The 13325-nt window shown below is 38.8% G+C and overlaps 1 protein-coding gene across 4 annotated transcripts in view; it reads right to left on the bottom strand.

Annotated features, from left to right (window-relative positions):
- Positions 1 to 13325, bottom strand: part of arid4a (AT-rich interactive domain 4A) — a 158264-nt gene that overhangs the window by 117669 nt on the left and 27270 nt on the right. For all 4 annotated transcript variants that reach the window (XM_059649181.1, XM_048537714.2, XM_048537716.2 and 1 more), the window contains exons 3-4: positions 6122 to 6232; positions 5929 to 5994 (exon numbers count right to left, since the gene is read on the bottom strand). In XM_059649181.1, the coding sequence (XP_059505164.1) occupies positions 5929 to 5994; positions 6122 to 6232 (177 nt within the window). The remainder of the gene's footprint in view (positions 1 to 5928; positions 5995 to 6121; positions 6233 to 13325) is intronic.

Below are 13325 nucleotides of genomic sequence, written 5' to 3'. Positions count from 1 at the left end.
TTGATTTATTTAGTCTTAAGCACATAAATGTTTATGTGCAGATTACAAGGTGTAGAGCTGGATGAACACAGCAAGCCAAACAGCAGAGGAGCAGGAAAGCTGACGTTTTGGGTCTGGACCCTTCTTCAGAAATTGACCGAAATTCTTTCTAAAGAAGGGTCTAGACCCGAAACATCAGCCTTCCTGCTCCTCTGATGCTGTTTGGCCTGCTGTGTTCATCCAGCTCTACACCTTGTTATCTCAGATTCTCCAGCATTGGCAGTTCCTACTATCTCTGTAACAATGTTTATGTGCAGATTTGTTTTAATGATAAAACATAAGTTTATCAACAAAAGAAATAAGATAAATAGTACAAACCAAACTATCGACTTATAAAATGAATTCAGATTTTTAAACAGTAAAAATATAATCCCATTAATTCCCAAACACACCTGTGTAAATTGAAAAGAAACAAAATAACTTTGCATGGTATCCAGAATACACCTGTGATACAGTAATCCAAAACACCACTTGTGCAGTACTCAAACTACAGTCCCGCATCTCACACCTCAATAGATTTAAATCAATTGCGATTTCAACTTTTAGACTTAAACTGCAGGTAGTTTCATCCTGGAGTCTCAATGTACTCAGTTCTACGCAACCTCTTCAAGGTTTTATCCTTCTTCGAACTGGACGAACACTAACTCTTTACTCTAAGCTAACTTAATTCACTATATATCATTCCTCTTCAGGTGCATGGGTCTAGTCAGCCACTATATTCCAAGGAATCCACAAGACATCTTCATTCAAAGTTTTTAAAAAAGTGAAACCTAAAGATCTTCTTCACTAGCTTTTTCCCTTAAGTTTTAAAAAACAAGCCACTAAAAACTGTTTCAAAAGAAATCACTTTAGCTACAAAATATTTAAAGAGACATAGTAAACACACTGGTTACTAACTCAAAAACACAATGAATAATATTTATACATTTATTCCACAATTTACTTCACAGTGGGAAGATAGTAAGGAAATGGTACTAAGGAAATAAACAAATATTTTTCTTTGTCTCCATTTTGAGGATACGAAGAATGTTCTAGTAATAGCTATAAATTAGAAGGTGAAAGGGAGGGGAAAAACTTCTCTAAAGTACAAAACCCAGCAAAATGGCACTAAGCAAATTGAGAGCTGCATGCCAATAAATCTCAAGATCCAAATGAACATTCCCACCGGAAAGTGACAGCTAATGCCGTAGTAGATGCATTAGTGTTATTTTCCCCACAATGTTAGATTCTAGAAAGGCTCCATCAAATTGGAAAGTACCAAATACAACTCCACTAGTCAAGAAGGGAGCGAGCTGCAAGCAGTAAACTGTAGGCAGTTAGCATGAGCCCTGTCAGGGGAAGGTGTGAAAATTGATCATTCAAGTGGGTATAGCTGGGCACTTTAAAACCTCAAGGCAGTAAGGAGAAGTCAACATTCCTTTGTGAAAGAGAAATCTTATTTAACCAGTTTATTGCAGCTTTTTGAAGGAGTATGGTGTATTGTGAATAAAGGAGAGCAGATAAACATATTTTACATGAATTTCCAGAAGGCTTTTGCCAGGGTGCTACATAAAAGGTTATTGGCCAAAGAAGATGCTCCTGGTAACAATGGGTAACCTATGAGCATTCATAGAAGATTGGTTAGTTGGCAGAGAACAAAATATGCATAATTTGAGTCTTTTTCTGATTGATAAGTTGTGAGTGGAGTCCCGTAGAGATCTGTGCCAGACTCTCATTTTTTTCACAACGATGACTTAAATGAGAAGAGAGAATGCAAGGTAGCTAAATTTACAGACAGCACAAAGATAGGTAGAAATGTATATCGGGAAGAGGGCATAAGTAAGATCTCATTCTTGAGGCTAAAGGGTATGGGACGAAAACGAGAACAAGATGATCAGCCACAATTATATTTGAATGGTTTGAAGGGCCAAATAGCCTACTTCTGCTCCGATGTTCTATATTTCTAAAACTTCTCTGAGCAATCTTCCTTAAGCATTGGTGGGCAATACTGCTGACAGCACTCCAGATATGCTCTCATCAGTGCCCTGCATAACTGAAGCCCGACCTCCCTACTTGTGTATTCAATTCCCCTTGCAATAAACTGGAACATGCTACTCGGTCTCCTAATTACATGGTGTACTGCACATAGTCTTTCACACTTTATGCAAAGCTCCAGATGTCTCCGCATCTCCGAGTTCCAAAATCTCTCGCTATTTTGATATTTTTTTAAATACTTTTCTTGCCAAGATGGACAATTTCACATTTACAAGGGTTAGACTCGTTTTACCAGGCTTTTGCCTAGTGACTTAAGTTCCCCCTCTTTTCGTAGCATCATTATATTCTCTCAAAGGTTTTTCCTACCTACTTCTGTCATCAGAAAATTTAACAACTATACCTGCCATCCGTTCATCCAAGTCACTCAGATAAATTGAAACATTGATCCACGAGGCACACCAACAAAAACTGAAAGAACATTCAAAAAGCTTGACAGTGTCCAGGACAAACCAAGAAGCTCAGCTGCTGTTCCATTCATATTCACTTCTCCCACCCTGATACAGAGTAGCAAACAGTGTGTTCCACAAAAAGCAATGCAAAAATTCACCAAGGTTTCTTGAACACGGCCCAAACCCAAGTCGGAGGACAAGGGCAGCAGAAATAACACCACCTTGTTAAGTCACAGCATCCTCAAAATTTACTGCCACTCCTTCACTGTTGCTGGGTCAAAATCCTGAAACTCTCACCTTAATAGCATTATGGGTTTATGTACATGAAATGGAATAAGTGGTAGAAAAGGTCGCCAGCACCTTTCAAAACAAAAGTGATAAATTCCGGCCTAGTCAGCTAAGCCCAAAATGTTATGAATAAATTTTTTTACAATTGTTACATCATGCCAACATGAAAAAGACCCATTTATGCCTACTCTCTGCTTTCTGTTAGCTTTCCAACCTTTTACCCATGCCAAAGGACTACCACTAGATGAGGAGTTTCGATTTTCCTGCAATAACCAATGAAATAGATCATTGTGAAATGTTTCCTGGAACCTACTTACAGGACATCCACCAGTACCCCCTTGGCAACAGCATATATTTCTTCAAAGAAATCCAATAGATTAGTCAAACATGATCGTCGCTCCACAAAACCTCATTGACTCTGCTTGATTACCTTGAACTTATCCAAGAGTCCCGTTATCATTTCTTTACAAGTAGCTTCAAACACCGTGCATCACATATGGTTGGGTAGCTGACCTGTAGTTTCCTGCTTTCTGTCGCCCTCCCTTTTCAAACAAAGAAACTACAATTGCAGTTTTCGAATCTAGTCCAACCTTTTCTGAATCGAGGGGTACAGAAAATAAATCCAATGCATCAACTATTTCAAAGCTACTTGTTTTAAGAATCTAGGATGAAGTCTATTCAGACTAAAAGGTGCTTGTCAGCCTGCAACTCCAATAAATTACTTAGGAACACTTCTACCAGTGTCCTCTAAAGTGAAGACGGAGATAAAATCTTTGTGCACTTGCATCTGCAATTACTCCATTTTTCAATTGCTAATTCTCCAGACTTATTTTCTATTGGACCAAAACTGAACTTGTTAACTCCCTTCTATTCTAGTTTTTTTAAAAAATCTTACTGCCTGTTTTTATACTTCTGGCTAGCTTTCTCTCACACTCTCATCTTCATCTTGTTTACTAATTTTTTAACCATTCTTTGCTGATTTTTTTTCATATTCTGCCCAACTTCAGACGTGCCACCTGATTTTGCATAATTGTAGGTTTTTGTCTTAAGTTTGATACTATTTCCAGCCTTTCTACTTAACCACAGATAATGTGTCTGCTGCTTGGAATTTTTTTTATTCACTGGAATGTATCTGTTCTGTATATTCTGAAATATCTCCTTTAAAGAGCCCACCACTGCGACTCTATTGATGTATCTCTAATCTAAAATGCTAATTTGTTTTAATCAGTCCTGCTTTCATGTCTTCAACTTCCCTCATTTAAGTTCTCTGAGGCAGTCCTTGCTCCCTCAACCTGATTGCTTAGATATGTACATACAGATTGAAAACTCCCCTGATTATTGCTATGCCATTCTACCAAGCTCTCATTCGCTTATATTCTACCCTACAATGCCATTATTGATCTGGGGCCTTTAGTCCACTCTCACAAGTGACTTCTTGCCTTTATAATTTCTAATTTTCTTACCCAAACCATTTCCACGTCCTGGTATCCTGGGCTTACATCATCCCTCTTTACAGTGCTAACATCAGCATTAACTAACAGAGCTACTCATTCCTCTTTTCGTTAAAAAAACTTCAGTTATGTATTGGCTACTGCTTTTTACTGTATATCAATTTCTGATCTCAATTCATCTGCTTTGTTTCCAATGTAACGTAACGATTCAGATATAGAGTCTTCAGTTGCATCCTTTTATTCTTTTTCAGATTTCTAGTCTTACCTATTAGTTAATTGTTAATTTATACTCTCTATCACTTCCTGTAGCAGTCTGTTCAGATTAGTATTTTTCTTTTTGGCCTTCACTACTCTTTGATTTACACCTTTGTAAATTTGATTCCTTGTCCCCACTATTTAGTTTTAAATCCTCAGTTTTAGCTTTAAATTAACACCAGCCTCAGCATGTTTCAGGTAGAGATCGCCCCTTCACATCTCACTTTGCGCAGTAATGGTGCCAGTTCCCACTGAACCAGAAAGCACTTATCCCATACTAGTCTATGACGTACACATTCATCTCTTTGATCTGATACATTGAATGACAGTTTATACACAATTTGGGTAATAATCAAGAGATTCTGTCCCAAACCCTGGTACCATGCAGATAACGCAGCTATCTCAACTCAGGTACTTTGCTGCAGGGAACAATGCAAATTCTTTGACTGCATTTTACCATCTAACATTACGTTAATTTCTAGATGCCAGATTCTTCTGATTTTGTGTGCCATGATCCTATGTTGAATTAACTTCTCAATCTGCAACATGCACTCAGATCCAAACAAACTGAAATAACGTCAACCCTGTTGGAAAATTGCCTCTCCTGCTGGACTCAACCCACCCAATCACTGCCAACCTTTCAACTCACATGGTGGCTCAGTGGTTAGTGTTGGTTCCTCAGTGCCAGGGACCCAGGTTTGATTCCAGCCTCGGGTGACTGTGAGGAGTTTGCACATTCTCCCTGTGTCTGCGTGGGTTTCCTCTGGGTGCTCCGGTTTCCTCCCACGTTCTAAAGTGCAGGTTACATGGATTGGCCATGCTGAATTGCCCCGGGATGTTTAGGTTAGGTGGGTTACACATGTGTAATTAAAGGAATCGATCTGGGTGGGATGCTCTTCGGAGGGGCAGCGTGGACTTATTGGGCCAAATGGCCTGCCTCCACTCTGTGGGGATTCAATGCTCTATGATCATATCTTTACACTAGTCTTGCCCAGTTTTATTTCGCAGGTGTTTACTAATATTGAGTTCACACATTTGTAATAAGGCATTCCAAGGTTATTTGATAATCCATAAAGTTCCCAAATCTAGAAGAGCCTAGGTCCAAACATTCTGGACTAAAGAGATATTCAAATGACTTGTACTTCATTAGCACCATAAATGCAACCTAATACTTGGAGAATTGGAGATTAAGTTGAGATCACTTAGCATAGTGCTGGTAAGAAAAGAGAACTCAATAGAAATAACGGTTTAGATAATTTTATGACAGTTGGTTTTCCTTATGGAAGGCAAATCTTGGTAGATGGATGAAGGCTTCATTGGATTACACGAGGATGCGCATAGCAGTCGATGTGAATTCATGAAAGAGGCACCTAACATTATACAAGTGCAAAGTAGTAGTCTTTATGGGCAATGCAACTACAAGATTCTGGTTATACCAATTTAAGCAGAACATCAGAAAAAAAAATACATACCCTTAATGGACCTTTTACTTGGTCATCCTGGACAATGTGTGTAGAACTGTCATGCTTAAAGATCACCTAGGCAAGGTAAGAATCAAAAACAGACTTAGGCATTCTGAAAATTCAGTGAGGGATCATAGTAGAACTACAAGTCAGAGGTAGTTGAATAAAGTCGTAGATTTCAGGTGAACAACAAGCAACATACCTTGACCTTTACCAAACGCTTCACAGTCTTAATTTTTGCCTCGCAGAAGGCACCACGGTACTTGGCACTAACATCTGTCCCCACTGTGAGATAGGCAGGCTCATCAGCTGCCTGTAGATCAGAAAGACAATAAATATATTAAGTTGGAGAACAATCAAGAATTAAAAATCAATTCATAACAGTTCTAATAACGTCTAATGTGGAAAATCCATAATTCACCTAAATCAGAACTTCAGAACAAAAGCAAAAATTCATTCTCAACTTAAACAAATTTTAATGTTTTCTCTCTCCATAAAATGGTGCCAAACCTGCTGAATATTTCTGGCATTTTCATCATTCTGAAATACTGGTTTTCACCCAGTTCCATAGATCAAATTGATACATGTGGAACTAAGCCATAAAAAGGTCCCAGTCTGGTCTTTGCTTTCATCCAAACAACGAAACTGACAAGAGAGTGGAATGCTTAATAATTCCTTTCAGTATTGACCAGGCTTGAAGAAGTGGGAGCAAAAGTAGAAAACAGCATTTCCTGCTGTGATTGCAGAAAAATAAAAATGGTTTAGCCATCCTTTAATTGGAGGGTAGAAAAAATCCCAATACTGCTTCCATGAATAAAAACATAATTTGCAATGTCCTCTGACAGGCAAAAACTGTTACTGGAAATCCTGTTTCAAGGCATTTTAAGCCAACATGTATATTCATGCCTTTTATCCTCTGACACCTGCACACCAGCTGAATAATCAACAAATAAGCAGTATTCTTATCATCCAAACAAGATTTCTCTGATTTAATTAGCACTGTAATATTAGTTAAACATAGTCAAACATAGGCCATCTTTTGGAACTCAGGTACACCATGTCAAGTAACCAGTTTAACTATCTCCAGTCTATCCAAAAAGCACAATGTACTCATTTATATATTTAAAATGGATCTGCCTCGATCTACCTTCATGCAGTCGCATTGATTTTGCGAAACGATCAAAAGGATAAGTCACATGCCGACTCTTACAACCAGATTCATACAAAAGAAGGGCCAGTTGATGGTAAATCAATGTCTCAGAGCATTTTACAGGTAATGAAATACTTGTAAAGTAGTCATTGCTGTAATGCAGGAAACATGGCAACCATTTTTTGTGTATAGAAAGCTCCAATAAAAGCAACAGCACATGCTCACATAACATGTATTTCTAGCATTGCTCGAGATTTAGACATTAATCCAGGTGCCAAAGGCATGCACCATTCTTCTTCAAAATAGTGCTGTGGAATCGCTTATGTTTACCAACAGCGAATAGATAAAGTCTAGTCCAAAACTGGCCCCTCAAACAATGTAACATCCCTACGTACTGAGTATCAATATGGAGTTTTGCACCACAGTTCTGGACCAGGGCATGAACCTGCAATTTTCTGGCTCATAAGCAAGATTAGAATTCAATGAACCATAGTAAACAGCTGATGAATTCCAGGGAGCCGAACCAAGAGTCCTTACAGTAGAGAACAAGATAAAGTAACAAAAAAAAGGGTACTGCATCGCCTTTTTACTCAATCATACTATAGTTATACCCAATAATTAACCCTCATCATAAGGTAGTCATATCCCCTCCAAGTTTTAATGCCATACCACTTCGGCTTTACATTGTTGCAGAACTGCAAATGGTTAGAAGTAAACTTTAAAAGATGTCAAATGATCAAATAATTGACCAGAAACCGTTAGAGGTCATTTTTTAAAAAAAACTTTCACGTGAAAGATCCAATCCTAGTCAGTGATTTGCCAACATTAAAAGCGAAATCATATGATGCAAGTGAAACAGTACAATGCTGACAATATACATTAGCACTCTTGCTCTACACCTTTGTTACCAAATACTAAATCTCACAAACAATATCCAAAACACTCAATTGAAGGGTTCAGTTTTCCAATCTTTGGAGTTCACCACTGCTTCAGTGTCATTTTCAGTGTCTCTTACATTCAACAGAACTCCACACAGGAGACAGGGCAGCACGACGTATACAATGATCATAGAGAAGTTTTGGATAAATATGTTACTTTTAGGTACCTAATTACTAGTGCTGTAATGCAATATTCCTTTTCTTATGAAAGTCATTCTACATCAATGCAAATTCTTGCTTATAGTAGCAAGTAAAATATATTCAACCTTCACATGACTAAATCACAATACAAATAATTATCTGTCATCTTCCACCAATGGGAAACAGACAGGGAAACTCTAAGGGGCACACCTATTTCACAGTCTTTATGGAATACTACACTGAAAGGTGTTACACAACAACACATCTCATGGCGAAGAGAACAATATCAACCATCAGAATGTTGTCTATGCGATACACTCTAGTTACATACAATACAGCCTAAATGTACTTTTTAAACAAAATGCAAGAATATTTAAAGCTACAGTTCAGTATTAAATACATGCTTTGCAAGCAGTTTGTGAAGTTGAATTTTGTCAAGTGTGAACTTATCTTGAAAAAGAAGAAAACACATCTCAATAACAATCAGTTAGGTCCAAATGACACTCAAAATCAGCACTCCTTGGTGTAATATAGAAAGAAAGTACTTGATCTTAGAATGCAAAAACAAATTGATCATGTTTCTCCCCCCACAACACCCACAAGAAAGCACTTGCAAGGCATTTGTTCCCATTTTAGACATGCTAGAATTATGCTTTTTGCTGGAAACCACTATATATGAAGATGAGCAACTTTATTGACGAAAGCTTTTCAAAATTCAGAAGACCATAAAAATTAGGCGAATTTTTATATTGCAATAAGACTGCTCCATCATTCAGAACTCTACATTCCTGCACTGTCCATTTCGCACAATTCCTTCAGGGCCGAAACATTCAATTACTAAGCATCATAACCTTTGAGGATAAAAAGAAATTCCAAAGATTCACAACCAGTCCAGACAATACTTTTTTTCCCTCAGCTCAAATCCGAAATGGCTGCCTCAATCCTAAGATCACAACGAAATAGAGTAGTAGGGGCGTGGAATGCCCTGCCTGCAACAGTAGTAGACTCGCCAAGTTTAAGGGCATTTAAATGGTCATTGGATAAACATGCAGATAATAATGGAATAGTGTAGGTTAGATGGGCTTCAGTTTGGTTTCAAAGGTCGGCATAACATCAAGGGCCGAATGGCCTGTACTGCACTGCAGTGTTCTATGTTCTCTGTTTACACTTGCCATCTATGATCATTCTCTAGATGCTAACTGCTGTACTGCGCTGTAGTGTTCTATGTTCTATACCCTCCAGTTGGAAAAAAATCAGCCTCTGAGAATTTATCCTGTAAAAGATGTCAAGAATGAATTCTACTGTGCTTTTGCCAAGTCCACCAAAACTATACACTAGTACTCAATTCTCAAAACAAATGGGCGCTGTGCATAAATTCACCCCTGAAAATCTCCAAAATGCAAGGAAATTCAACTATGACCTGAGGAAGTCACACCTGTGGTAAAAATTGTCAGAACCAATGAGGAGGTGCTCTGAGGATCATTTGCTAGAGGGCCACATCAAAGGCCTCTACGGAAAGTAAATGCTCTTGGTAGAGGGAGTCACATATTAGCAAAGGCAGACAATTAGCAGGGTAGCAGAAAATAAATATTACCCACAAATGTATCTTTGTCTACTTGGTTGGATATGACAAACAGATCTCTGCTGGGACCTATGCTGTGACCTCAACTTTGTACAATTACATCAATGACTTATTTTAAAAAGAAGTCAAAAGCCAAATAACACAAAGACAGTACAATATTATTTTGTGAAGACATAAAGGTAGTTACGTATGAATATCAACAGATTTAATGAGTTAGCAAAATCTGGCAGATGTGAACATAAATGCGAAGTTGTTTGCTTCAGCAGGAAGAATGAAAATATATGGTATTACTAAATATGGACAGCAAGTGCAGATTTCTCAAGTATGGAAGGATCTTAGATTTCTAGCACAAAATGTTAGTAAGCAGGTACACATTCAACCAAGAACGCTAAAGGGATGTAATCCTTTATACGTCAGATCACTGGAATCAAATCATTAACTGTTTCTCTCTCTACAGATGCTGCCAGACCTGCTGCGTTTCTGCAGTACATTTTTTGTTCTAGATTTCCAGCATCAGCAACTCTATTTATAAAGCAAGGATGTCATGTTTCAAGTGAACAGGGCATTAAGCGAGATGACAGAGTAATAGAGATGTACACCATGGAAGAGTCCTCAGTCAAACTCGTTCACACCAACCACGTCATAAATAAATCCAGGCCCATTAACAAGCATTTGAACCAGATCACTGTAAACACTATTTATTCATATATCCATTCAGACGCCTTTTAAAGGTTCTAATTGTACCAGCCTCCACTATTTCATCTGGCACGTCATTCCAGACCCACATCACCTTCTGTGTGAAAAAGTTGACTCTTAGGTCTCTTTTAAGTCTTTCCATCTCACCTTAAACTTATGACCTCTCGTCTTGGAGTTCCCCCCGTCCCAGGAAAAAAAAAGCCATGTCTATGTATCCTATCCTTGCCTGTCATGATTTTGTAAACTTCCAGAGGTCACTCCACATTCATTGACACTCCAGGGAAAATCACCCCAGCCTATTCAGCCTCTTCCCAAAAGCACAAACCCTCCAATCCTTGTCAATCTTTTCTGAGCCCTTTCAAGTTTCACAACATCATTCATATAGCACAGAGGCCAGAATTGCATCCAGTATTCCAATAGCGGCCAAACCAACACCCCTTACAGCCACAACATGACCTCCCAACACCTATAATCAACGCACTGACCAATAAATGCTAGTATACCAAACCCTTTCTTCACGATCCTATCTATGTGCAACTCCACTTTCAAGGAACTATGAATCTGCATTGTATGCTGATGGGGTAGGTTTCTTTCTCCAGCTGGTATACAAAACATCAGCTTTTTGGTTAACAGCTGAATGCTGTGACCAATTATCCTGTCCAAATATGTCACTTCTTCCTGATCCAGATTGAATTCCATTAACCACTGATCAGCCCATCTGACTAGCCTGTCTGTGACCTCCTGTAAGCTAAGGCTACCCTCCTCAATATTCAGCACCTACTACTTCTGTATCATCTGCAAACTAACTAACCAACCTTCCTTCATTCAGGTCGACATTATTTATATAAACCATAAACAGTAAGGCTCCAACACTGATCACTGTGGGCCCTGACTGGACTCAGACTTCTAGTCAGAATAAAGACACCGCGAATATCACCCTCTGCTTCCTGCCACTCAGCCGACTGTGGGTCTAAATTGCCAAATTTCAGTGGATTCCATGGGGTCTTACCATTGATAACAATCTCCTGTGTGGGACCTTATCAAAAGCCTTGGCGACATCCAAAGAGATTACATAAAAGTACTGCCCTCATTGACGCACCTGGACACTTGACAAATATTGATTCAAGTTGGTCAGACATGAACCCCTCCTGAAAAAATATATGCTGACTGCTCTTAATTAATCCCTGCCTCTCCAACATAAATTAACTGTCGCTCAGGCTACTCAAAACCTCTCTCTCTCTCTCTCTCTATGCTAACACTTTTAAAAGTCTATCACAGACCTTCTACCTGAATCATCTCTCTCAAGTGAACATTGACACAAGGATTTTGTTTAAAACCAGACCTACATGCTCTGGTTCCACACACAGATGTCCGTTGTAATCCTTAGTGGGCCTTACTCTTTCCCCCAATATCCTTTAACCATTAATGCTCCTATAAAACAAATGAGCATTTTCTTTAATTTTACCTGGCTGTATCAATTCATGTTCCCCACATTGCTCCTCTTATCTCCCGACTTAAGTTTCCCCCTTGCACATTTGCCTGAAAGAATCTGCTCCCTGAATACAGTGGCCAAATCATATCTGGTCTGGTTAAAATCAACCAAGTTAGAACTTTGATTTGAATCCACCCTTGCCCTTTTTCGTAACTATTTTGAAAAGATTCACAATTGTTACAACAAAATCCTGCAAAACGCTCCTCCATTGATACTTCAACTACTTGTCTGCCTTTGTTACCTAAAGTCAAGTCTAGAACCTTCCCCTTCCTTGTTGGAACTTGTACATACTAGCTTCAACAGCTGAGCTGGATCTATTTTAAAACTTCCTCTAAACCCTTCATACTACGATAACCAGTGTTAATGTAGGTGAAGTTGAAATCCATCACTATCATGATCCAAAAGCTGACGTTTCGGGCCTAGACCCTTCAGAGTGCTCTCTGATGACGGGTCTAGGCCCGAAATGTCAGCTTTTCTGCGCCTGAGATGCTGCTTGGCCTGCTGTGTTGATCCAGCTCCACACTTTGTTATCTTGGATTCTCCATCATCCGCAGTTCCCATCATCACTATCATGACTCTATTACTTCTAATCTTTCCAAAATTTTCCTCCTTACTTGCTCTTCTATTCTACCCATACAGGTTTATTTAAGGCGTTTTCTAAGGTGCCAACCTTCCTTATTCCCTGTAAGTAATTGTGACACTACTACTTCTTTTTCCTCCATAGTCGTCTCACACGAAGACACTGTATCCTGGAGTATTGAGCTTCTAACCCTGCCTCTCTATCAACCATGTCTCAGTGACAGCCATGTCATCATACCTCTTCATTTTAATTTGTATCCTCAACTCATCTGCCTTGTTTGTCACACTCATAGCATTACAAATCAATGCCACCATGTCAAATTCCCTTGTATCTTAACCGATCTGTAATGTCGATGCCGTCCTGACTCACTTGCTGATTCTTTTTTGTTCTTCTTACCCTTTTGGATATTTTCTCTTGATCCCATCTCCTTGCCAAAGTTAAATTACAAGCGGCCAAATTGCACTCATGATGAAATTTCCAGCATTACAGGCTATACCCCTCTCTGAACGTGCCTTCTCCCAACTGCTCATGTGAAAGGTACTCATTATCTTATCTCTAAGGCACTCAAAATGAGACAAAGACTTGATGCAACATTGGTTTAAGAAAAAGACCATTGAAACGGAGGTGTTTGCAAACATGAGAAACAGGTTCAGAGAACACGGTTTGAATATGGGTAATAATAGCATCAAAACCCAACATTGATAATTACTAGAGAACTCACTGTTGTTTAGCCAGTCCACGTGAACCACAAAATCACTTTACACATCATATGCAGCTGGACAGTCCTTACCCAGTGTAAATGTGTTGATGTACTGCAATATTGCGAT

This window comes from Stegostoma tigrinum, chromosome 10 (assembly GCF_030684315.1).
Source record: "Stegostoma tigrinum isolate sSteTig4 chromosome 10, sSteTig4.hap1, whole genome shotgun sequence".
Taxonomy (NCBI): domain Eukaryota; kingdom Metazoa; phylum Chordata; class Chondrichthyes; order Orectolobiformes; family Stegostomatidae; genus Stegostoma; species Stegostoma tigrinum.
Note: the sequence above shows the minus strand (reverse complement) of the source record. Positions and strands in the feature narration are given on the sequence as shown.